This window comes from Leptodactylus fuscus, chromosome 8, assembly GCF_031893055.1.
Source record: "Leptodactylus fuscus isolate aLepFus1 chromosome 8, aLepFus1.hap2, whole genome shotgun sequence".
NCBI lineage: Eukaryota > Metazoa > Chordata > Amphibia > Anura > Leptodactylidae > Leptodactylus > Leptodactylus fuscus.
The window spans coordinates 13,692,008-13,718,057 of record NC_134272.1 but is presented as its reverse complement, the minus strand read 5'-3'; the positions used below and the strand labels follow the sequence as shown (position 1 = coordinate 13,718,057).

Below are 26,050 nucleotides of genomic sequence, written 5' to 3'. Positions count from 1 at the left end.
ACTGATAGGGTTAGTGGTTATCAGCAGCTCAGTCCTATAGGGACCACTCCAGTCCCATGTACAATGTATAAAGATCTGGATCCAATCAACGTATAGGCCAATACATCTCACTACTCGTAGACTCAACGGCTGAGTGGGGGAAGGGAAGTGACTACTTGTTTGGTTGCTGCTCCCTTAAATATTCAGGTCTCTCCCCCATTGTCAAAGTGACAGAAGACTGGCAAGCTGAGATGTGAGGAGATGTTTGCGCGTTCCTGTAGAGGTGTCTGAGTTGTACCTAGGATATAGGGACGTCTAGGGAAATAGGTGTGCAGTCCTCTCCCCCCTTACTTTTTTATAGGGATCCCTAAATGTGCCCAAATAACGTCACAACGAAGCAGTACCCACATACAATAATACTAAAAGAAAGTGCCCAATATTTGTGCCCACATAATATTGTCATGCAACGTATGCATAATTCTGCCAAACCGTAGCGAAATACCGACGACAAAGTAATAACAGTAGTAAGTGCCTAATAAGTACATCAGGTACCTACCCAATACCGCCATGTAATACGTAATACTGCAATATACTACCCCAATGACGGTGCCAAAGAAATAACAGTAAGTGCTAAATAAAAGTACAACCAATGCATAGCTACATAGTACCGCCATATAGTGCCTGCTTAATATATTCCTCTGATACCAGGGCCAGAGTAATATCACTACAGTAGTAAGTGACAAAAAAAATTCATCAAAACTTATTTCAACCAAAAAAAAAATCATCAAATAAAGTACCTACATAATACTGCAATATACTACGCCAATTACAATTACAACTACAACAAATACAGTACATATATAATACTGCCATATCATACGTAATATGATACCGCAATATCGGTGTCAAAGTAATAACACTAGTAAGTGCTAAATAATAGTACAACAAATGTAGCACCTTCACAATACCGCCATATAATGCCTACTTAATACCGCGTAAGGACACTGATAAACAGTGATGTGAAAAACCTGGGTGGCGCACTCCACAAATGCAAAACGCAGATGTACGTGGAAATGTTCGTTTATTGGAATTGACAATGCGTTTTGGGGTTTTGTGGTAATACAAGTACCCCTTTGTCATCATCTACTTAATACCGCAATATACCACCCTAGTACCAGTGCCAAAGTAATAACAGTAGAAAGTTCTAGATGAAAGTATTGCCTGCATAATACTGCCATATAAGGCATATATAATATAATACTGCCATATAAGGCATATATAATATAATACTGCCATATAAGGTATATATAATACTGCCATATAGTGTTTGAATGCTAATGCCAGATACCACCAGTAAGTGCCAAATTACAACGCCCACTTTGTGCAGCCATATAATGCCATACATAGTACACAACCTCAAGATGTCAGGGAATTTGGAATCGATTAAGGTAAGAAAAAATTGGTGGTGATCCCGGGGCATTTACCCCATGTGCACGTTGACCGTGCAGGGGGCTGCAAGAGATGTCTCTAGCTGGTGTGACAACCTACAGTCCTCTAATGTGCTGCGAGCGCTATCAGGTCACACACTGGAGTATTTCTCCACTTTTTACGGTAAAAATCGCTGCATATTTATCCTATGTTGTTCTACAGCCTTATAATGTTTTCTACTCCATTCACATCCAAAGCTGGAGTCGGATTTCAGTTGATCATTTCATGCAGTCACCTGATCTAACTGCTGTTACAATGTAACTATCATCAGAACTCCCACAATGCACTGCTGTGTTGTAGCAGATTTGTGAATGCAGCTTTACATGTGAACGGAGAACGACAAAAATTTTTTTTTTTATGTCTTGCTGCCTCTGTTTCTTGCCTCTTGCTGCGTCTTACATCATTTCTAGGCGCACTCAGCTGGAATAATCATTAATTAGGGCAATGTTTCCCCATCGGAAGGGAAGCCGAACGTGTGTCGTATTAGTCAATAACATGGTCACTTGGCAACTGAGATCATGGCCGATAATCTACGCTGGAGCAGAGTCTGAAGTGTCGTCTGTTACCTGAATAAACAAGAGATAAACTTGCTCGGGCCTGCAACGTCCCAACTGTCCGGAGGCTGTGACGCCATGTATAGCGTGCAATCATTGACATGAGGATACTTGACTACCCTTTGTGTGTGAGCGGCTGGAAAATAAAAATTCTTCATTGGTAGAGTTAGGCCATCTATCTCAGAAAGCGACAACCAACTTCTTTTGTAACCTAGAAATGTGCTCAGAACGGTTGTCACTACCCTTCCCCCACTCCTCTCATGCAAAGTTTATAGCTTAGCATGGAATGGGTAAAACCACTGCTGTTCTGCTGCTGTGATTAGCCACTGCCTTCTCTGACCCCGCCCATGCGGATTCTTATTATTTGCTAAGTAGTACAGCAGTGACAACCATTTCTTTTAGCCAGACGTGTTCAGAGCTGGTGTCACTGCACTTGGCCCGCTCCTCTTATACAAAGTTCAGCATAGGATGAGGGGGTTTAGCTCCTTCCTGGAAGTATCGGTACTGTTCTGCTGCTGTGATTGGCTATGAGTGACTTTGTTCCCGCCCACGCAGACCCATCTTATTTGATAACTAGTGGAATTGTGATGAGTAGGGTTGAGCCGATCTTGAGATTTCAGGATTGATTTTAAAATCTGATTTCCGATCATTTTCCAGCCAATTGCGATCGTTAAATTTGCTCGATCGCCGATCGGGATCCGATCTTTCCCGATCGCTCAACACTAATTGTATATTAGATATAGAGTAGAGTTGAGCCGATCGTGAGATTTCAAAATTCGATTTTTGATCATTTTCCAGCCGATCCCGAATGTGAAATTTGCGCGATCGCCGATCGGGATCCAATCTTTCCCAATCGCTCAACCCTAGTGATGAGTGTGCTCAGCGCTGGTGTCTCTTCCTCTTACTCCTCTTACCTAAAGTGCATTACTGAGCAGGGGATGGGAAAGCTCCTTCCAGGAAATATCACTGCTCTTCTGCTGCTCTGATTGGCTACTGCCTGCTCTGTCCCCGCCCATGAGGATTCTCATTATGTGCTAAATGGTGGAATTGAGATGACCGCATGCTCAGAGCCACTTGTTCATAGTAGTCTCCAACCTGTGGCCAGTTGGGCATAATGAGAGTTGTAGTTTTTGCACAGTTCAAAACCAGTTTGGAAACCTTTCACCTAGGGCATGTTTGGAGTTGCAATTCTGTCCACCGGTTTAGCGTCATGCAGTATACTTGCCTACGGTCCTTTGTACGACTAATAAACTCACAATTTCATCCCTACTACATCTGACAAACTCAACTCTACTACCTCTAGCAAATTTTTCTTCATGCGACGATCTCAGCACACCTACATTTGACAAACTTAAACCTGCAACACTTGACAAAATAAACTTGGGTCCATCTCACTAACTCAGCTCTGCTACATCTACACCCTCAGCTTTTTCCTAAGGCACCAATGTGTCAGATTTAATCTTTGTACCTTGTTCTGTTCATTTTGACATGATGTTAGGATTCATAGCACCACATGGTCATCGTTCAGACCTGGCGTAAAGGAGGCTGCCATAAATCCCGTTTTTTTTTAAGAGAGTCCTAATAAAGTGCAAAAGTTAAGAATCAGCTTTTTATTTTCCAATTAGAGCTGTATCTGCCCCCTCCCCATCGCCTGCTCTGCTGCACATAAGCATCCAGTGTTCTATAAACACCCTCCACGCGGCGTCCCTCGGGTGGAGGTAGAAGCCGTGTTTATAATAAATGGCTGACGCCATACCGAAGCAATTTGGACTGACTTACTGTACCAAAACAGCTGTTCTTCTGCCGCAACGGGCTGTAATTAACCCGGAGCCAATTAGCAAGGCCTTCATTCATCTCATTGACTTCTGATTTATGTAAAGATGGCATCCTCTAGACCAGTTCTTGGAAACATCTTACAAGCTGACGCCGATGGGCCAATAGGAGGTGGGGAGATCTCAGGAGCCGGCGTACAGTCTCCTCTTTATACAAAAATTTCTGTTTCTATATACTTTTCCTGCTTTCATCAGACGCGCAATGTCACATCGATTGGTGATGATGATGATGAATGGACTTAGCGGTTGCGGAGGAGGCTGAGCCCAGACAATCAGGGCTCGAAACTGCTCTAAGGAGGGGAACGTTTTTTTTTTATAACCATGTGTTTTTGTCATCTTTAATTTCCTATTGGACTCCATTCCATTTCTTGTATCCGGACGATGTCCCTTTCTCATGCAGAACTGGACAGGTCACTGCCTCTTACAAGATCAGCACACTCTTGATCTGCTGCCACCGTTACTTCCATGATCTTATTGACAGCAGGATGTTCTATCACTACCAGTTTCTGATCTTCCTGCTCTTTCCACCTTGTACTTGCTAACAGTGAAATGTGTTTATTGGTCACTGCTTCCAACAAGATCACCACACTCCTCATCTGCTGCTGATATTCCTCCCATGATCTGATTGGCTACAGTGTGTTCTATCCCTACCCAGTTCACTGTCTAAAATAATTTGTTTTGAATCCTGCACCTTCCACCTTGTGCTTGGGGTCTGGTCATTGCCTCCTACTAGATCAGCACAATCTTCTTCTGCTGCGACCATTACTACTATGATCTGATTGGCTAGAGTACCAGGGGTTGTATCCCCACTAATTTCACATCTCTTTTCACAATATCCTTCGTGCTGGTGTTGAATCCTGCTCTTTCCAACTTCTGCTTGCTAAAATGACGTGTGGTCACTGCCTCCTTAAAGATCAGTCCGCTCCTCTGCTGCTAGTAGTTCCACGTTCTGTTTGGCTACAGGTTGTTCACACATTTCAGAAATTATTTTCAGCAATACTCTTTGCTAGAGGAAAATCTGGTTATTTACACTGTGTGTCCACTAACAATCACCAGGGGATAGGTCACTGCCTCTTACATGAGCAGCACACTCCTCTTCTGTTGCTGACATTACTCCTATGATCTGATCGGCTACAGGGTGTTCTATCTCTCCAAATTTCCTAAAATACTTTATGCTGGAGTTGATATAAGCTGTGCCAATGGAAATGCCTGTTGTTTCCTTCCTGAGCCCACTAACAGTCACAAGTGGGTAGGTCACTGCCTCCTACAGGATCAGCACACTCCTCTTCTGCTACTAACATTACTCCTATGATCTGATCAGCTACAGGTTGTTCTATCTCTCCCAATGTCATAAAATACTTTATGCTGGTGTTGAATCCTGCCCCTTCTACCTTGTATTTGCTAACAATCACATGTGTGGACTGGTCACTGCCTCCTACAAGATCACTACAATCCTCTGCTTCTGTGGATATTATTTCCACAATCTAATTGGCCATAGGTTGTTCAGTCCGCAGCTATTTCACAAATTATTGCCAGATATAGTATAAGCTGTGTCGGTGGAAGAGCCTGTTGTTTCCACCCCGAGCCCACTAACAGTCATAAGTGGGTAGGTCACTGCCTCCTACAAGATCAGCACACTCCTTTTCTGCTGCTATCATTCCTATGATTTCATACTTTACTCTGCCAACTATCTTCTCCAGCTTCTCACCTCCAATGCTAATACTGAGCTGGGTTTCTATCCCCACCCATTTCACAATTTACCAGCTTAAATACTCTGTGCTGCAGTGGGACTATCCTCTTTCCACATGCCTGAAAATGTATCATGATTTCCAGTTTCGAAATTAAAAAGATCTTTTTTGTAGAAAGGAGGCACAAAGGGTTAACTACAGGGTCCGAGACGTTGTTTTTTTCTTCTAGTATCCCCAATTACTTGTCTTACTTTTAGTAAAGCGCCCCCTTCCTTTACATCAGATTATAGCAGAATGAAGAAAAGCTGAGGGAGGCTGGCAGCTTGTGCGCCCCGGCCGTGTAGACTGGAGAAGATCGCTGCCAATGACAATACAGCCTCGGTGCTTGATTTACTGCCATAACACGATTCACTGGATGGAGTCTGTCACCGACATCTGTAATTACTGCAGCTGATTGTACACATCAACAGCTCACAGGCGGACACAACATCCAACTACAGCGTATGCTGGCAATGGGAGCGGATAGGTGGAGGTAGAGGAGCAAAATTAACCTCCTGCTGCACAGAAACCAACATAATACAAGTGTGCATGCACTGATGAGGGCTGTAAGGGCTAAACAGACCCGTATGGAGATTTGTTCCATGTTCTGTCGAAACGCTTTGGTTCAATAGTCGAAATAGATATTCGGAGGTAGAGGAGAAGAATTAACCCTCTGCTGCACAGAAACCAAAATAATTCAACTTTAGTGCGTGCACTGATGACGATTGTAAGAACCGAACAGACTTGTATGGAGATTTGTTCCATGTTTTATTGAAACACATTGGTTCAATAGTCGAAATAGATATTTGGAGATAGAGGAGCAGAATTAACCCCCTGCTGCAGAGAAACGAATGTAATCCAACTTTAGTGCATGCGCTGATGACGATTGTAAGAACCGAACAGACTTGTATGAAGATTTGTTCCATGTTCTTTTGAAAAGCAAGGATATTAGAGTATCCTAGAATGGGATTATCTGCTTGAGAGCTTCTTCTGTGAACCAGAATTGCCAGCCGCCCCTGTTCTGGCAGACTGGAGCTGTCCTGGTACATCTACATTTCTGGTTTGGCTGGGCTGACTTGTCCTCAGTAAAATCATCAGGGAACACAGCTAGAGGATGACTTTTTAAAGGGGTTGTCTCTGAGGAACCAGCAACTTTAATATCCCTCCACAGCCACAAATCTCACTAGTATAGCTGAAGTGTCAAGTCCGAAAATGGATAGATCTGTAGGCCCACGTGTTCTAAAACTCCATCTATCTGGAGTCGCCACTAGGTGGAGCTCTGGAGTGTTCTGTATACAGTTTGTACATTCATGCAGTAAACTCCTGAGCTCCCTCTAGTGGCGGCAGCAGGTAGACGGAATTTTATTATTCAATTCTAAGCCTATGTAGTGGATTTGGTGCTTTATATTAGACAGCTTATCTCCACAGAATGGGGGTTATGCATCTAAATCAGCCACAGGATCTGCGGCAAACTGGAGCAGGATGCTTATTTTTTTTAATCTCTACCTCCTATTGTATGTTTTCAGATACAGGGTGGAATTTGGTACTGATTTTTGAGCAAGATTCGTCTTAAGATCAAGGCCAAATTCTGATGCATGAACATACCCCAAGTCTGAATTACCTGTCCATGTACTTAAACTCTAGTTACCCGCATTCACCACTAGAGGGAGCTCAGGAGTTTTTTGTATACTATTTGTACATTGAATTCAATGATGGTATAGTATGCAGTAAACTCCTGAGCTCCCCCTAGTGTCGACTGCAGGCAGCTGGCCTTTCATCAGTCGGCTCTATGTGTATGCAGTGGTTTTGGAGCTCTGTATCAGAAGAACTAAGCTCTGACTATTAAAAAGATGTCTTAAGAAAGGAATCAGAATGCTGGACCTGATAAAAACATGGTGTTAAAAGGTGGGGGCTCCTTATGAAGCCACCTGTCTGGATACACAGAGGAGCCTTGTCTGAGGGATGACACCCAGCGATGAGCAGGAGACATCTCATTATCTTCTTATTAACCTGTGCACAGAATGATTGCTGCAGCCGCTGACGCAGGACCGGGCCGGCCAGATGAAGAGGTGAAGACATGCATTGTGCGGGCCACATGTGGCTGCCCCTTTTGACCATCCAAGCTCTTCCTTCATCAGACATCTTGTGATCCTAATCAGCCAAATGTCTTAAGCTCAGATCAAAGCGGGCAGGAGACAGTGGCCTAGCCCGGGGCAGGGAGCGTGGCATGCAGATGTCCCCTCCGCCGCTGGCCCAGGTGTCTTCTGTATTAGCTTTATCATTAACCCCATATGTAGCGGATGTATTAGCCCCAGCCTCTTGTATCTATCCCCAGAGCTGCAATCTATAGGATCTCCTATAACAGCCATGAAATAGAGACCATATCCAGTCTCCATGACTATAAAAGGGGTGAAAATGTAAAATTGAAATAGAAGTCCTCCGGTCCTCTTCTTATTAAAAATGGTTTCCATGCAGCTTTCCCAAACGACTGAATGGCCAGTCTAACCTATTCCTCTACTACTGCTGCATAACTAGGCCGATTTCCCATTCAGGACCCTAAGAAAGTGAAGTAACAACCCCTGTGGGAGTTGTAGAGGTGACCATTTTGGTTGTCACTCAGCTTTCTTAGACTCCTGAGAGGCAGTTCTGCATACATATGGAGGTAGGGCAAGTACTGAAGGGTATTCTAGGTATAGCAAGTTGTAACCAATTTGTCCTTTCACTGACAACAAGCAGAGGTCTTGGCAAGGGTGAGAAATTAAAACATAAAAATTATTAGAAAATTGCAGAACTTTTACTATATATATATATATATATATATATATATATATATATATACTGTATATGGCAATACTGCAGATAATAGAGGAAGGGAGGGGATCAGGGGGAGGGGTGGAGGCTACCGAGCGGCCGCCATGTTTGTGCCCATGTCAATCAATTCTCTTTTGTTCCTATTTCAGGGCCTTATTAAAATCCGAGGAGACAAGTGCTGGAGAGATCTGACCTGTATGAACTATCACTATGAGGTCAGTACATGACGTGTGCACAAAGGACATTTCATGAAGTGAAACTAATAAATAATTAAGTGACGCGCGGCCGGTGTATGCCGAGGAGTCAGAGACTGCTGAGAATGAAACATCTAAGTATTCCAAGAGCCCCAAAGATGGTGCAGCAATTACTGATGGTAGTCATGTGGTTTATTCTAATAGAACCATCCTGAGCTTCCTGGTCTATGAATAGAATGCCAGAACTGCAGTGAAGACCTATACAGTCAGAGGAGTAGCTAAAATACTCCAGAGCTGCGCTCACTATTCTGCTGGTACAGTCACTGTGTACATACATTACATTACTTATCCTGTATTATACTCCAGAGCTGCACTCACTATTCTGCTGGTGCAGTCACTGTGTACATACATTACATTACTTATCCTGTATTATACCCCAGAGCTGCACTCACTATTCTGCTGGTGCAGTCACTGTGTACATACATTACATTACTTATCCTGTATTATACTCCAGAGCTGCGCTCACTATTCTGCTGGTACAGTCACTGTGTACATACATTACATTACTTATCCTGTATTATACTCCAGAGCTGCACTCACTATTCTGCTGGTGCAGTCACTGTGTACATACATTACATTACTTATCCTGTATTATACTCCAGAGCTGCGCTCACTATTCTGCTGGTGCAGTCACTGTGTACATACATTACATTACTTATCCTGTATTATACTCCAGAGCTGCGCTCACTATTCTGCTGGTACAGTCACTGTGTACATACATTACATTACTTATCCTGTATTATACCCCAGAGCTGCACTCACTGTTCTGCTGGTACAGTCACTGTGTACATACATTACATTACTTATCCTGTATTATACTCCAGAGCTGCGCTCACTATTCTGCTGGTGCAGTCACTGTGTACATACATTACATTACTTATCCTGTATTATACTCCAGAGCTGCGCTCACTATTCTGCTGGTGCAGTCACTGTGTACATACATTACATTACTTATCCTGTATTATACTCCAGAGCTGCACTCACTATTCTGCTGGTACAGTCACTGTGTACATACATTACATTACTTATCCTGTATTATACTCCAGAGCTGCGCTCACTATTCTGCTGGTGCAGTCACTGTGTACATACATTACATTACTTATCCTGTATTATACTCCAGAGCTGCGCTCACTATTCTGCTGGTGCAGTCACTGTGTACATACATTACATTACTTATCCTGTATTATACTCCAGAGCTGCGCTCACTATTCTGCTGGTGCAGTCACTGTGTACATACATTACATTACTTATCCTGTATTATACTCCAGAGCTGCACTCACTATTCTGCTGGTACAGTCACTGTGTACATACATTACATTACTTATCCTGTATTATACTCCAGAGCTGCGCTCACTATTCTGCTGGTACAGTCACTGTGTACATACATTACATTACTTATCCTGTATTATACTCCAGAGCTGCGGTCACTGTTCTGATATGGACATGTCCTTTATGGGTTGGTCATAACCAGTTTTACCCAGGGAGGAGTCGGGCAGCTGTCATGTATCTGATGCAGTCACTGAGGACTAGTTACTAAGCTATAGATCCTATATGTCTAGTTTGGTATAATAGTCATATACAAGTGTAGCTGAGCTGAGTTTGCTGTGCAGTTCAAAACACAGATTTCAGTGACAATCTCAGCTGGGCTTCATGTGTCTGCATTGACTGCTGTGTATGGAATTTATTACTTGCCACAACTCTGCTATGTCATCCTGTTTTATAGACCCAGCGGTCCATCCTGGGGCTGTCCTGGCACTTTGTGTCTCCACAGGAGGTTCATGTTGTGGAGAGGTGATGTAGTCTCCCTTCTGACCTAAGAAGTAATTAAAATCCAGGAGTTAATGTGTTAACATTCCAGGTTGTCCATGTATAATCGGGACGTAGTAGCCCCAGGACCTCGGGGTAAAGCCACATCACTCCATCTATCTACAAGTTACACTTAACTTGTCTTCTACAGACCAAATCATGTCTGCAATGGTTGGGATTGGAATTAGGACCCCTGTGATAAGTACTGGAGCCGCGGAAAAGACTGTCAGTAGCCATGTCCTGGTCACATCTACTACATGAGATAGCTGACATTCCTACAAGAGATAGATAGATAGATAGATAGGAGATAGATAGATAGATAGATAGATAGAAGATAGATAGATAGATAGATAGATAGATAGATAGATAGATAGATAGGAGATAGATAGATAAATAGGAGATAGATAGATAGATAGATAGATAGATAGATAGATAGGAGATAGATAGATAGATAGATAGGAGATAGATAGATAAATAGGAGATAGATAGATAGATAGATAGATAGATAGATAGGAGATAGATAGATAGATAGATAGATAGATAGATAGATAGATAGATAGGAGATAGATAGATAGATAGGAGATAGATAGATAAATAGGAGATAGATAGATAGATAGATAGATAGATAGATAGATAGGAGATAGATAGATAAATAGCAGATAGATAGATAGATAGATAGATAGGAGATAGATGGATAGATAGATAGATAGATAGATAGATAGATAGATAGATAGGAGATGCATGGATAGATAGATAGATAGATAGATAGATAGGAGATAGATAGATAAATAGCAGATAGATAGATAGATAGATAGATAGGAGATAGATGGATAGATAGATAGATAGATAGATAGATAGGAGATAGATAGATAGATAGATAGATAGATAGGAGATAGATAGATAAATAGGAGATAGATAGATAGATAGATAGATAGATAGATAGGAGATAGATAGATAAATAGCAGATAGATAGATAGATAGATAGATAGATAGATAGATAGATAGGAGATAGATGGATAGATAGATAGATAGGAGATAGATAGATAGATAGATAGATAGATAGATAGATAGGAGATGCATGGATAGATAGATAGATAGATAGATAGATAGATAGATAGGAGATAGATAGATAGATAGATAGATAGATAGATAGGAGATAGATAGATAGATAGATAGATAGATAGATAGGAGATAGATAGATAGATAGGAGATAGATAGATAAATAGGAGATAGATAGATAGATAGATAGATAGATAGATAGATAGATAGATAGATAGGAGATAGATAGATAAATAGCAGATAGATAGATAGATAGATAGATAGATAGATAGATAGGAGATAGATGGATAGATAGATAGATAGATAGGAGATAGATAGATAGATAGATAGGAGATGCATGGATAGATAGATAGATAGATAGATAGATAGATAGATAGATAGATAGATAGATAGATAGGAGATAGATAGATAAATAGCAGATAGATAGATAGATAGATAGATAGATAGATAGATAGATAGATAGGAGATAGATAGATAGATAGATAGATAGATAGATAGATAGATAGGAGATAGATGGATAGATGATAGATAGGAGATAGATAGATAGGAGATAGATAGATAGATAGATAGATAGATAGATAGATAGATAGATAGGAGATAGATAGATAGATAGGAGATAGATAGGAGATAGATAGATAGATAGATAGATAGATAGATAGATAGGAGATAGATAGATAGATAGATAGATAGGAGATAGATAGATAGATAGATAGATAGATAGGAGATAGATAGATAGATAGATAGATAGATAGGAGATAGATAGAGATATTAGATAGATTTGCTGATGTATTTTGTACATTCTTTGGCTTCCATATGACATTTCCATGGCTATTTGCAGATTTCGGTCATGTCTTTGTGTTCTTTCTTCTAGATGTCACGGTTTTGGTGAGTTTCTTGCCTTTCACGTCGGGTTAACCACCGATAAGTAGAATTCCCCAAAATAAGAAAAGAAAAGGAGGAAATAAATAGAAAAGTATAAATATAGCTGTGGGGGAATTTGTGTGTAATGGTAATATAATGTATTCCCGTCATGGTGTCATGTGCGGCCCTGCAGTCCGTCCCCGGCCCCCCTCGCTGTGATGTGCGGACTCTGTGGCTGCCGCTAGTTTTGCAACTTTGCTATTGGTGTGATCCCAGGTCAGGAAGTTTTGTCAGAGGGAACTGGAAAAACACCAAACCTGTAACTTCAACAAACACACGTGTATGGGAATAATGGATTGCAATGATAGACCCCTTGATGACCCCTCCTGCTAGTGATCTGACCATTTAGTGTTGTCATAGGGACATTGCTGGTCTTCCCATAGATAGATAGATAGATAGATAGATAGATAGATAGATAGATAGATAGATAAATATTGCATCAGAACCACATGAACTGTATGGTGGGGTTGGTCTCCTTTTGGGATGGTTTTTATCCCCCCCCCCCCCCCTCCTCCTCTATTTTCCTCCTGTAACCTCTGCAGTATATCCTGTGCTAACCCCCTGTTCACATGCTGCAGCCTCCTCTTCCAGGTGACATAAGATAGTCAAATCATCTCTTTGTCTCTCTAAGCCTCTCCTGGAATGCAAATCTTCCTGATGCAAATCCCTGTTCACATTACTGCTCGGGTCAGTTTGCATACAAGATCCAAAAAAATAACACGACAAACCCACAGAACAGCTACACATGCAAAACCGCTGCTCCCAATGTTACTGCTACATACGGGGTCACTGACCTAAACACCCCGGGGGTCTGCACTGCACATCAGCCCCATAGCCCTGCACCTACACCAAAACATTGGACTGGTGTGATTGGTGTGTGCGGTCACATGGTACATTCCTCCTTATGGGATAGCTTTACTTCCTTTATTACATGCGGCTTTTCTAAGACGATGTTGGGTTGATGCAGTAAGTCTTTGTAGAAGGAAGAAGTGTCACCTCCGAGACAAAACCACCAGGTATCAATGTAGACAGGAGAGAGGAGGACGCCCTTTAGGCTGTATTCACACAGAGTAACGCTAGCCGTTTTTTGTGTGCTATTTAGCGGTGGCGTTGCCCGGCGTTAACGCGGCGTATACGCGGCGCTATGTGCAAAAAAGCACACAAAAAACGGCTGGCGTTACTCTGTGTGAATACAGCCTAAAATATCAGGTCCTTGTTGTACTATCACCCCAAACTACTAATGTCCCCTGAAATCTTCTTCAACCATCTATCTATCTATCTATCTATCTGTCTGTCTGTCTGTCTGTCTGTCTGTCTGTCTGTCTGTCTGTCTGTCTGTCTGTCTATCTATCTATCTATCTATCTATCTATCTATCCATCTGTCTATCTATCTATCCATCCATCTCCTATCTATCTATCTATCTATCTATCTATCTATCTATCTATCTCCTATCTATCTATCTATCTATCTATCTATCTATCTATCTATCTATCTATCTATCTATCTCCTCTATCTATTTATCTATCTATCTATCTATCTATCTATCTATCTATCTATCTATCTATCTATCCATCTCCTATCTATCTATCTATCTATCTATCTATCTATCATCTATCTATCTATCTATCTATCTATCTATCTATCTATCTATCTCATCTATCTATCTATCTATCTATCTATCTATCTATCTATCTATCTATCTATCTATCTATCTATCTCTCTATCTCTTTCTCCTATCTATCTATCTATCTATCTATCTATCTATCTATCTATCTATCTCTCTATCTCTCTTTCTCCTATCTATCATCTATCTATCTATCTATCTATCTATCTATCTATCTATCTATCTATCTATCTATCATCTATCTATCTATCTATCTATCTATCTCCTCTATCTATCTATCTATCTATCTATCTATCTATCTATCTATCTATCTATCTGTCTGTCTGTCTGTCTGTCTGTCTGTCTGTCTGTCTGTCTGTCTGTCTGTCTGTCTCTATCTATCTATCTATCTATCTATCTATCTATCTATCTATCTATCTATCTATCTATCTCATCTATCTATCTATCTATCTATCTATCTATCTATCTATCTATCTATCTATCTATCTAAGTTCACCTTATATCTACCTAATATCTATCATTATAGATTTTGGTCTGGTGCCCGGGAGCTTCACGTTCCGCCTCTGTCTCGGAGGGTTGCAGTCGTTTTCATCCAATTTCTTTTCTAAGAGAGTACTAGCGATAGACCCCATCCTTGTGCGCCTTTTTGTGTGGCCCCCTCTCCAGCTTCAATAAAAATAAATTCCAGTCACTTGTCGGCACTTTTAATCTTTTCCTATGTGAAAAAAAAAAGTAAACCCAGTTTTGCAATTGTTCCAATTTCCTGCATTGCCACCGCAGGGGGAAATAAGTATTACACAATGTCCATCCATATCAATAGGTTGTCTATGTCACAGGTCCTCCAGAACAAGAGAGAGACACTCTATAACTGCTGTGTGTGATCAGCGTCTTGTACGGATATCCCTGCGAGCTGAGATACAAGGAGATGGGCCCGTAGCAATGTGAGCCGGGGATCATCTGTTAATGGCCGCTGCCCTAAAACCAGAATTTCATTAAGCACAAGTAACGCGTTTCGTAAAAAAAAATAATAATAAAAAAAAAAGTGACATAAACATGAAAAGCAGCCCCCCCCCCACTCCGTTACTTGGTAAATAAACTCCATCTGGACAAACTTAATTAAAATTACAGATTCCTTTGTTATTGTATATCTTCAAAGTGCCTTGAAGTCAGCGGCGGCGGCCGAGGGGTTAACAGCGCCATATAAACCATCATTCTTAATTAGCCGTCTTCTCATAATTGCTGGCAGAAATGAAGGCGCATGCTGAGTTACACTGCTCCGCGGTTAATAAGACCAACATCTTAAGAGGCTGTAATTACTCCGCTGCAGCCCCCTCCCCACTCAAGACTCCCAGCGAGGGGTATGAACGTCCCGGCCTGGACAGTGCCCAGGAAAAGTCTGTCAATCCGCCATAGCGGCCGGACTAGCAGAAGATGAGCCAATACTCCTGACATGGCTGTGCTAGTCATTTATTATATTCTCTATGATGGATTGTTCCTCTGTTGTTCCTCCTGGAAATGTTTGAAAGAATTGGTAACTGGGTGTGACCAATGGAGGGGAAGGGTGTTCCTGCGCTATTAACGTTGTCAAATTAGTTCTTACCAGGAGAATGGTAACGCCCACTTGACAATTAATACCTTTCCCAAGAGGTGTAACAGAGTGACAGCACAACACTGAGTACTAAGAAGACATGCTTGAGAAGTTGGTGTATTGATTGGTGGATATATGACTACTGGGATCCAAGTGATTGGATATTTGACCAATGGGACTCAAGTGATTGGTGGATAACTGACTACCACGACCCAAGTGATTGGTGGATAACTGACTACTGGGACTCAAGTGATTGGATATCTGACTACCACGACCCAAGTGATTGGTGGATATCTGACTACTGGGACACAAGTGATTGGTGGATATCTGACTACTGGGACACAAGTGATTGGCTGACTACTGGGACTCAAGTGATTGGTGGATATCTGACTACTGGGACACAAGTGATTGGTGGTTATCTGACCACCGGGACACCCCTTGATTGATGGACAGCTGACCAACAGGAACCCTAGTGGTTGATGGATATCTGACACCCAGGACCCCTAGATATTGCTGGTCATCTGACAACTGGGAACCCCTCCCCCCAGTGACTGGTGGACGTCTGACTACTAGGTCTCCCGTTGTTTGGTGTATATCTAATTACTGGGACCTCCACCAATTATCTTGGGAGAGTGCTGCCTCAACTTCACAAGCCAGTGACATCACATTCATTGGTCACCTGCCCTTTTGCAACTTAGTCACATTAAAGCTGACACCAAGCACAAACACTAAGCCTCAGCACTTATCCAAACATGGCAGCCCTTACAGACAGCATATTTATGCGGGTACTAGATGAAACCCCATCATACCATATCATATGCTAAGGATAGGCCGTCCGTCATCAGAATACAGGAAAATCTGTTAATAAAGTTTTGCATGCCTGCAGCCACCACTAGAGGGAGCACACTGCAGACAACTCTTACATTGGATTCAATAATAAGCTAGTCTGCAGTGAGCTCCCCCTGGTGGCAGGGGATTGCTGCATAATTAGTCTAATTTGCTTTTCTGAAATATTTGGGTAACAACCCTTTGGTGGATCAGCGATTGCGGCCATCTTTATTGGTTAATATTTTTGCACTGGAGTCCTGTCATTCAGTTTCCCGGGAGCTCGGTCTGAATACGGCCATACAACGGTTTGAAAGTGAAATCGAGCGCTGTGCTCCTGGGCACTGACGTGGTCATCACTCCTGGATAATAACCCTTCCGCGAAGTGCAAGTGAGAGACAAATTGTACCGATTAACACTCATTGAGCGCCAATTCAGGCTGATTGGAGCGGGGGGCTCGGGACGTCTGATCCGGCTTTCTGGAAGGGCTTTTCGTCAGACAATCCTGAAGCCGTAAACCTCAGACCTGCATGTAAGCAATTAACAAGCGGCTTCCCGTGCCGGACGGGCGCACAGGCAGGAACGCTGGCAGATAAATGTCAACATGCCATCAAAAGCGAATTACCCCAAGTCTGGAGTTTGTATTCAATGCTGAGCTTTATAGAACTTTATAATGGTCCGCTGAATCCTTAATGGATCCCAGGTGCGGCCGGCGCGGAGACCTTCCCTGATTGGAGACGCGGCGACTAAAAAAAAACGGTGCATTGTGGTTATGTAAGTCGCGGTGAGGGACAATAACTCCTGCGCCCATTATTTTAATCTTAATATATAAATATCAAATTTATACTTTTTGTTTTCTCTAGTCACAGCCAAAGCTGCATTCACAATTATACTAGGTGCCCTTTCAAACAGGCAGCCGTTTAGCTCCACCCCTTTGTCAGACTTGTGACCTGGTTAGTTCCCACAATGCCCCGGAAACCTGCAGAATTCTTAAAGGGGGGATTCCAGGACTTCCTTAGGATAGGTCGTCAATATGTGACACCTGCGACCTACACAGATCAGCTGGGTGAAGAGGTCACAGCGTTCGGGTGAGCGCTCGGATACAAAGCACAGCGCCATACATTGTATAGTGGTTGTGTTTGGTATTGCAGCCATTAACGCCCAGATTTCTAGGAGGAACAATGGAGGAACAGCACAGTTCGGAATTGTGATTTCATGGGAATGCAAGTGTTCACTAGTATAGATAGGTCTGTGAGATGATGACAACCAATGACCTCTGAACCTGGGACCCCCAGAGATCAGCTGGTCAAAGCGGCAGTAGTGTTTTTGGTCGCATGATCGTTCCTTCTTCACTGTCTATGTAACATGGCTTGTTTGCAGCACAGTCCCATTCAAGTAAATGGGTCTGAAGTGCAATACCAAGCACAGCCACTATACATTGTACAGCGCTGTTCTTTGTATTCAGTGAAGAGGTTGCGGTTCTCACATGAAATCTGCGTTCTCTTCAACCAGCTGATCAGTGGGTGTCCTGGGTATGGATGAGGTCCATCTGCAAACCCCATTGATGGCTTGGTATAGTCAGTGACTCGGGTACAGTCGGCCAATATAATACATAAAGGGACCCTCATATTTAAAGGGCACCCGTCACATAAGTCTGTCATGTACTACAATCAATTATTGCCCCAAACAATATACTAACCCTATGCTTACTAGTCTATGGGGTGTCCTTGTGCTGGAGAAGACCCTCAAGGAGTATCGAGAACCCGCCATAGAGTCTTTAATGTCAGGTCTCTTTTATGTGAATCCTCCATGATGGCGGTAACCTATAGTCTATGCCTATATGGCCTGTAAATTCGGGATACTCCAAATGCCTGATCATTGGGGTCCAGAAGGTCGAATTCTCACCGGTCAGATATGGCGGCCTATACGTGACCTTAGGACTGGTATTAGGGTCACGGGCTCCTATTTGTTGGCAGCCATAGCCGGGAGCCTCGGATTGTCACGGTGGAAGAGAAATGAGCGCCCTGGCTGATCTCTGGAGACGGCGCCTTGTCGAGCAGATAATGGGGGGGGGGGGGGGGCTTTAGTTTAATTACATCAGTGGAAATTCCACAAGATTTGGGATCTATTGTTGCCACTAATTTTCTGCGCACCCCCTGCTGTGCGCCCATCTGTACTCCGATAGCAGCTTGCATTCCCCTCTGTGAAGCTCATAGAGCACGTTCTACCCGCCTGGCCATCTTCCTCGTCACAGGCTCCCGGTATCTCAAGTGTCCAGGAACGTGTCGGAGATTGACACACGTCAAAAAGTTCAGGTTTTTTTTGGCTTTTGTGTTTATTACCTGTCTGAATAGGACCCTTAAATGTCCTGTCACTCTTCGCTAGGGGAGTGTTCAGATGGTGCAGTGCATGGACTTGGTTGCAGTTTTTGTTACAGTTTCTTAATTTTATACATTTATTCAACATTTTTTGCCTGTAAAGTTAAGAAACTGCACAAAAAAACATGTTTTTTTTTTGTCCAATGCAGTTTTTACTCCCTGTAACTGCACTGTGTGTACGCATCCAAAGACTGTGATAAAGACAATGATACCGCGATCATGCCTGCAAAATCAGATGGATGTGGCGAAGCTTCTAACACGCGGTTTTGCCGCACTTCTTTTATCTTGTTCATCTGATGCTTGTCTTTTTCTGGGAAAGCTGGGTGGCGGTTAAGCTTTCCAGCAGCCATTAACGTCACTGACCCCGCTGATATAGCCAGAGATACATAGATCACACCACTTACTACTAGGGCAGTGTTCAGACAATAAGGATCTAGATAGTGATGTGTCATCTTTGGCTGTGGAGCTGTTCACGTGAATCAAGATGAGCTGTAATACTGGACATAGCCATTAACAAGAGTGGCGCTGTTTCCTTTAAGAAAATAAACCCTATTTGCTACTTCCATAAACAAAAATCCCCAAAAAGCCTAATACTGCCCCTATAACATAACCATCCACGTAGTGCCCCTATAATACAGCCAGTCATCTAGTGCCCCTATAACATAACCATCCACGTAGTGCCCCTATAATACAGCCAGTCATCTAGTGCCCCTATAACATAACCAGCCACGTAGTGCCCCTATAATATAGCCGGCCATATAGTGCCCCTATAACAAGGCCATCTATGTAGTGCCCCTATAACATAACCATCCACATAGTGCCCCTATAATACAGCCAGCCATCTAGTGCCCCTATCACAGAGCCAACCATATAGTGCCCCTATCACAGAGCCAACCATATAGTGCCCCTATCACAGAGCCAGCCATGTAATGCCCCTCTGACTTCCATGGCAGTGCTCTCTCTCATTCACGCTGTCACAGCTGTCCTGGCGGTCTGTGGCCGTCTCCCCCTAATCTGGTTAATCCCCCTCATCCCACTTCACGGCCTCTTATCCGTCTCCTCTGCCGCAGCCTCTAATTGGTTTTATCTCTCTGATCTCTGAGGATACAGAATCGCCTCCTCGGGGGTCCTGCCCTGTGACTGCGGCCTGGAGACCCTCACGGGGATGATCACTATTACTTTGGTCGGTTGTAGGATTTTTCTCATAAATTTTTGTAATAGAAAAAAAAAATCAGTTTTGGGCTCAGTATTGTCACCTGACTCATCTCGGGGCTTCTGATTGGCTATGAACTCCGGCCAAGTCACCACTTTGGGCATTGTCTACTCCTGATGTAGAGGTCCAGTATGGTGGCCATGTGCCAGGAGGGGATGATAAGAGCCAAGGGTCTATATGTCCTGGTACACCATAGTCGTGTGCTTGGAGCTGACCCCTCATCTGGGCAAATAAATCACCTTACAGCCCCATTATAAGTAGAATCGTAAAGCCCCGCACAGGCACAATGGACGCCTTTGTCTCCCGCTAATTTAATTTATAGCTTGGACTTTCTGAGCAGTAGCAAACAAAAGCTGACACATTATACGCCCCCCTCCAAAACTGGCACAGAACCCGTAACCTACATGGGACGTTAACTGCTTCACTGCATCTAGTGTTCAGCCGTGTCCTGATGGTGCGGCCAAATAACCAGCGCCAGGTGATTACTGGGAGGGAAGTGCGCCGAAAATATACAGTCCGCTATAGGAGGGCGGAATACTGCATAAGGCTAGTCAGCGAACACATATACCTAAATATTGTCATCTAACCCCAAAATAATACTGCACAGTGCTTCCATAGTATATCCGTGTACATAGGGGGCAGTATTATAGTAGTTATATTCTTGTACATAGGAGTAGTATTATAGTAGTTATATTCTTGTACATAGGGCAGTATTGTAGTAGTTATATTCTTGTACATAGGAGTAGTATTATAGTAGTTATATTCTTGTACATAGGGGGCAGTATTATAGTAGTTATATTCTTGTACATAAGGAGCAGTATTATAGTAGTTATATTCTTGTACATAAGGAGCAGTATTATAGTAGTTATATTCTTGTACATAGGAGTAGTATTATAGTAGTTATATTCTTGTACATAGGGCAGTATTATAGTAGTTATATTCTTGTACATAGGAGTAGTATTATAGTAGTTATATTCTTGTACATAGGGCAGTATTATAGTAGTTATATTCTTGTACATAGGAGTAGTATTATAGTAGTTATATTCTTGTACATAGGGCAGTATTATAGTAGTTATATTCTTGTATATAGGAGCAGTATTATAGTAGTTATATTCTTGTACATAGGAGTAGTATTATAGTAGTTATATTCTTGTACATAGGAGTAGTATTATAGTAGTTATATTCTTGTACATAGGGGGGCAGTATTATAGTAGTTATATTCTTGTACATAGGGCAGTATTATAGTAGTTATATTCTTGTACATAGGAGTAGTATTATAGTAGTTATATTCTTGTACATAGGGCAGTATTATAGTAGTTATATTCTTGTACATAGGAGTAGTATTATAGTAGTTATATTCTTGTACATAGGGCAGTATTATAGTAGTTATATTCTTGTATATAGGAGCAGTATTATAGTAGTTATATTCTTGTACATAGGAGTAGTATTATAGTAGTTATATTCTTGTACATAGGAGTAGTATTATAGTAGTTATATTCTTGTACATAGGGGGGCAGTATTATAGTAGTTATATTCTTGTACATAGGAGCAGTATTATAGTAGTTATATTCTTGTACATAGGAGCAGTATTATAGTAGTTATATTCTTGTACATAGGAGTAGTATTATAGTAGTTATATTCTTGTACATAGGAGTAGTATTATAGTAGTTATATTCTTGTACATAGGAGCAGTATTATAGTAGTTATATTCTTGTACATAGGGGGCAGTATTATAGTAGTTATATTCTTGTACATAAGGAGCAGTATTATAGTAGTTATATTCTTGTACATAGGGGCAGTATTATAGTAGTTATATTCTTGTACATAGGAGTAGTATTATAGTATATATATTCTTGTACATAGGGGCGGTATTATAGTAGTTATATTAAATAAGGAGCAGTATTTTAGTGATTATGTTCTTCGCACCTCCTGCTGTTGTCAGGAGAGGAGACAATAGAATTTGATAGCACAATATTTACCACAATCTGACCTTCCATAAGTCGGACTCTCAGAGACATTAGACTTGGTGAGATCTTTCAGAATCATCAATGTCTTCGGGCAGCCTTGGCGCTGCTTAGTTGACATGGTCCACTTGTATGAGATGTCTATCTGTGCTGTGTCTTGGCAGAACATAATACTGTCACATTCCTCAGCCATGTCATGCCCTAGCTAGCTGTCAACATCGTTCATTATTTCAGCAGCGTCCTGGCAGAGGGTCGGACAAGTGAGGGGCCGGGCCGGCCAGGTGGGGTTGTATCAGGGGCACTGAGGTGCTTGACCTGGATCAGACTTTGTTCAGTTGTGACTGTGACAGATGAGTGAAGTAGCCAAATGAGATGGAAAGGAACATGTACCTCTGCCAACTCTTCCTGGCATGATAATAATGCCGTGTCCTGTTATCACAGGTAGATCTCTGCTTAGAGCCAGATAAACTTGACTTTGCAAATCCAATATAAAGTCACCTTGCAGACATACAGATAGCGGCTAATCCATCTTTTGGCACAGGGCCGCTTCTGTGGCATTGCCCTGAGGAGTCTGTGATGCTACTTCAGCAGGTTTAAGACCCTGGAACTTAGACTGAGTACAATGTGCCGCCATACTCTATAATTTGTCTCGTACATGGCTACAGAGTCAAGGAACGTATAGTACCCCATTGCTTTCATTGACCCTTTTATAGGGCAATGAAGGGCAATTCTTGTCTAGGGTCCTCCACTGTTGTGGATGGGACATGGATATGTCTTTGATACATTTGGTGCCTCTGACTTCCATACCGCCATGCAGATCTAGACGTACTTTGTATAGATGTACTGTATATGGCGCCATTGTTGTCCATGGTGTTGTATCCGCTCTGTATATAAGGTGACATGGAGACTCCTCAGCCCATTAGTCTGTAGTATACAACATCATGGACAACTATTACTCCAGGGCCCCATAACCGGCTTAATCATTACTGTGCGGGGTCATCTCCAGCCAGGAAGGTTACCAGTAATTTGTATCTGGAGGCTGCGCCGGAGAGGTGAGAATTACACGGTGAGGACTCCCCCCATGAGGGGCACAATGGCCCAGCAGGACAGCACTGAGACATCATATGTCCGAGACAGACCCCGACCACTGCCTGCAGCACCCGCCCTCAGACATGACCAGAGGAATGGCTGTGCCCAGGGTCACTCGTCACTGCCGCCTCCACAGGACTCAGATTTACCCAGGCCATGGCGGACGGGACTAGTGCTCATATATTACATGGATAGAGATGTGCGATAGATAGATAGATAGATAGATAGATAGATAGATAGATAGATAGGAGATAGATAGATAGATAGATAGATAGATAGATAGATAGGAGATAGATAGATAGGAGATAGATAGATAGATAGATAGATAGATAGATAGATAGATAGATAGGAGATAGATAGATAGATAGATAGATAGATAGATAGGAGATAGATAGATAGATAGATAGATAGATAGATAGATAGGAGATAGATAGATAGATAGATAGATAGATAGGAGATAGATAGATAGGAGATAGATAGATAGATAGATAGATAGATAGATAGATAGATAGGAGATAGATAGATAGATAGATAGATAGATAGATAGATAGATAGGAGATAGATAGATAGATAGGAGATAGATAGATAGATAGGAGATAGATAGATAGATAGATAGGAGATAGATAGATAGATAGATAGATAGATAGATAGATAGATAGATAGATAGATAGGAGATAGATAGATAGATATTTCTGGTATTAGGACAGTGATCTGGCCTGGAGTCCTCCATGATGTTTTGGGCCCCTCAGGATATTCGGTACAATAGACCCCTCTATAAAGCTATGCTCAGTATTCGGCAGAACTAATTCCTGGAGATCCCTCACTGACTACACAGGAATCTCAAGTAATATGTAATAATCCGTCATGTGATATAATGAATATATAGCAAACAGCATATACAATCTATACACTATATATGTGATCGCCATGGCCAACCATATTGGATGGCACCCAGCTTTTCCAGAAGCAGATACACTTTACAGAAAAAGAGACTTTTTAACAATGAGAGTCTATGGGTGACAAATGCTTCAGTGTGAACAGAGTCTAACTACATATTGTTGATGTGCTGGTATTTGGCGTTGTAATAGAGGGCGCGCAAGGACCCCTCTGCCACATAAGAAGACCCCCATACATGGTACATGATACGTAGGGGCCCCCAATACTCCTTTTGCACTGTGGCCCTGTACCATGGCTCCCTGTACCCCGGGCAGTTCCCCATTCCATTAGGGGTGCAGTGATATTTTGGCCTGCACATAACTTCCAGGTGTCGTTCCCCTCCCTGTGCGATTCTTTGGCCAGGGCTCGGGGCGCCCTCCGTACCTGCAGCCGCCCGCTTCCTATTAAGTCTGCAGTAGGGTGTCTGTAATGATGTAGCTGCTCACTCAAGCATAAAAAATAGCCATAGGCCGATGGGGGGGCGCCGCTGAGTAAATATATGTCCTGACATTCAGCCGGGAAGAGAAATGGTTTTAATTATTATCAATGAGGAAAATGGAATTATTAGAACCATATGTGAGTACACGGCCCGCGCTACCTAGTGCTGCCATACGGGCTACTGGCTCAGGGCGCTGCGGCGGGCACTGTTATGGGGGTACTGTGGTGGTCACTGTTCTATGGACACTGTGGCAGCCAATGTTATGCGGACACTGCGGCGGGCACTGTTATGGGGGCACTGTGGTTATCTCTAGTTTGCCATCTAGGGATGGGAAAATGTCTTAAAGCTCTGCTACATCTCACAATCTCAGCTCTACTACATGTGACCATTTCCGCCCTGCTACATCTATCAATCTCCGCTCTACTACATGTGACCATCTCCGCTCTACTACATCTCACAATCTCAGCTCTGCTATGTCCGAGAACCTCTGCTCTGCTACATCTAACAATCTCCCCATTGCTACAAGTAGCAGTCTCAGCTCTGCTATATCTGATCGTCTCCACTCTGCTACATGTAACAATCCCAGCTCTGCTATATCTGAGACTCTCCACTCTGCTACACGTGACAGTCTCAGCTCTGCTACGCGGGTCCATGTTTTTTTCGTTTTCCGCCACCTCTTGCCAGTCCATCCTCCCGGGCTGGTTCAGACTCCGTCCAGTCTGCGGCGCGCTCCTTACAGGCGCTGAGCTCCTTTAACCCAGCAGGAGGACGCGGGGCCTGCGCCGGAGAACAGTCTGCACGGCCAGGCGGCCTCTTAAAACTAAATGGCTCTTAGTGGAAGATTATTTGGCAGTAAAGACTCTGAGACTGTGACTGCAGAAAGGCCCAGGGACCATTAACCCATTCATTATCAGATCCATAGTATGTGTGGGGAGGGGGCCTACCTTATTAACAGTGTGCTGCTGAGCTGTATCTAAGCTTACCATGTGCGATACCGTCTGATGAGTCATTGCATTAACTTGTCATGTTATACCACCTGCTGAGTCATTGTATCTAAGCCTACCATGTGTGATACTGTCTGCTGCTGCACTGTATCTAAGCTTATCATGTGCGATACCGTCTGATGAGTCACTATATCTAAGCTTATATGGGCGATACTATATGCTGAGTCACTGTATCTAAGCTTACCATGTGTGATACTGTATGCTGCTGCACTGTATCTAAGCTTATCATGTGCGATACTATATGCTGAGTCATTGTATCTAAGCTTACCATGTGCGATACAGTCTGCTGAGTCATTGCAGTAACATGTCATGTTATACTGCCTGGTGAATCACCGTATCTAACCCTACCACGCGATACTGTCTTCTGCTGCACTGTATCTAAGCCTACCATGTGTGATATTGTGTGCTGAGTCACTGTATCTAAGCTTATGTGCGATACTATATGCTGAGTCATTGTATCTAAGCCTGGAATGTATCTTACACTCTCATGTGCGATACAGTGTCATGAAATCAAAGCCAGTGTATCTAAGCTAATCCTGTATGATACTATTTCAGTGT

General features: G+C 42.6%; 1 protein-coding gene across 1 annotated transcript in view; it reads left to right on the top strand.

The window, feature by feature from the left end:
* The window catches only part of LMF1 (lipase maturation factor 1), a 164,861-nt gene that overhangs the window by 74,103 nt on the left and 64,708 nt on the right, over nt 1-26,050 (top strand). The window contains exon 5 of the mRNA XM_075285204.1: nt 8,541-8,606. Within this exon, the coding sequence (XP_075141305.1) occupies nt 8,541-8,606 (66 nt within the window). The remainder of the gene's footprint in view (nt 1-8,540; nt 8,607-26,050) is intronic.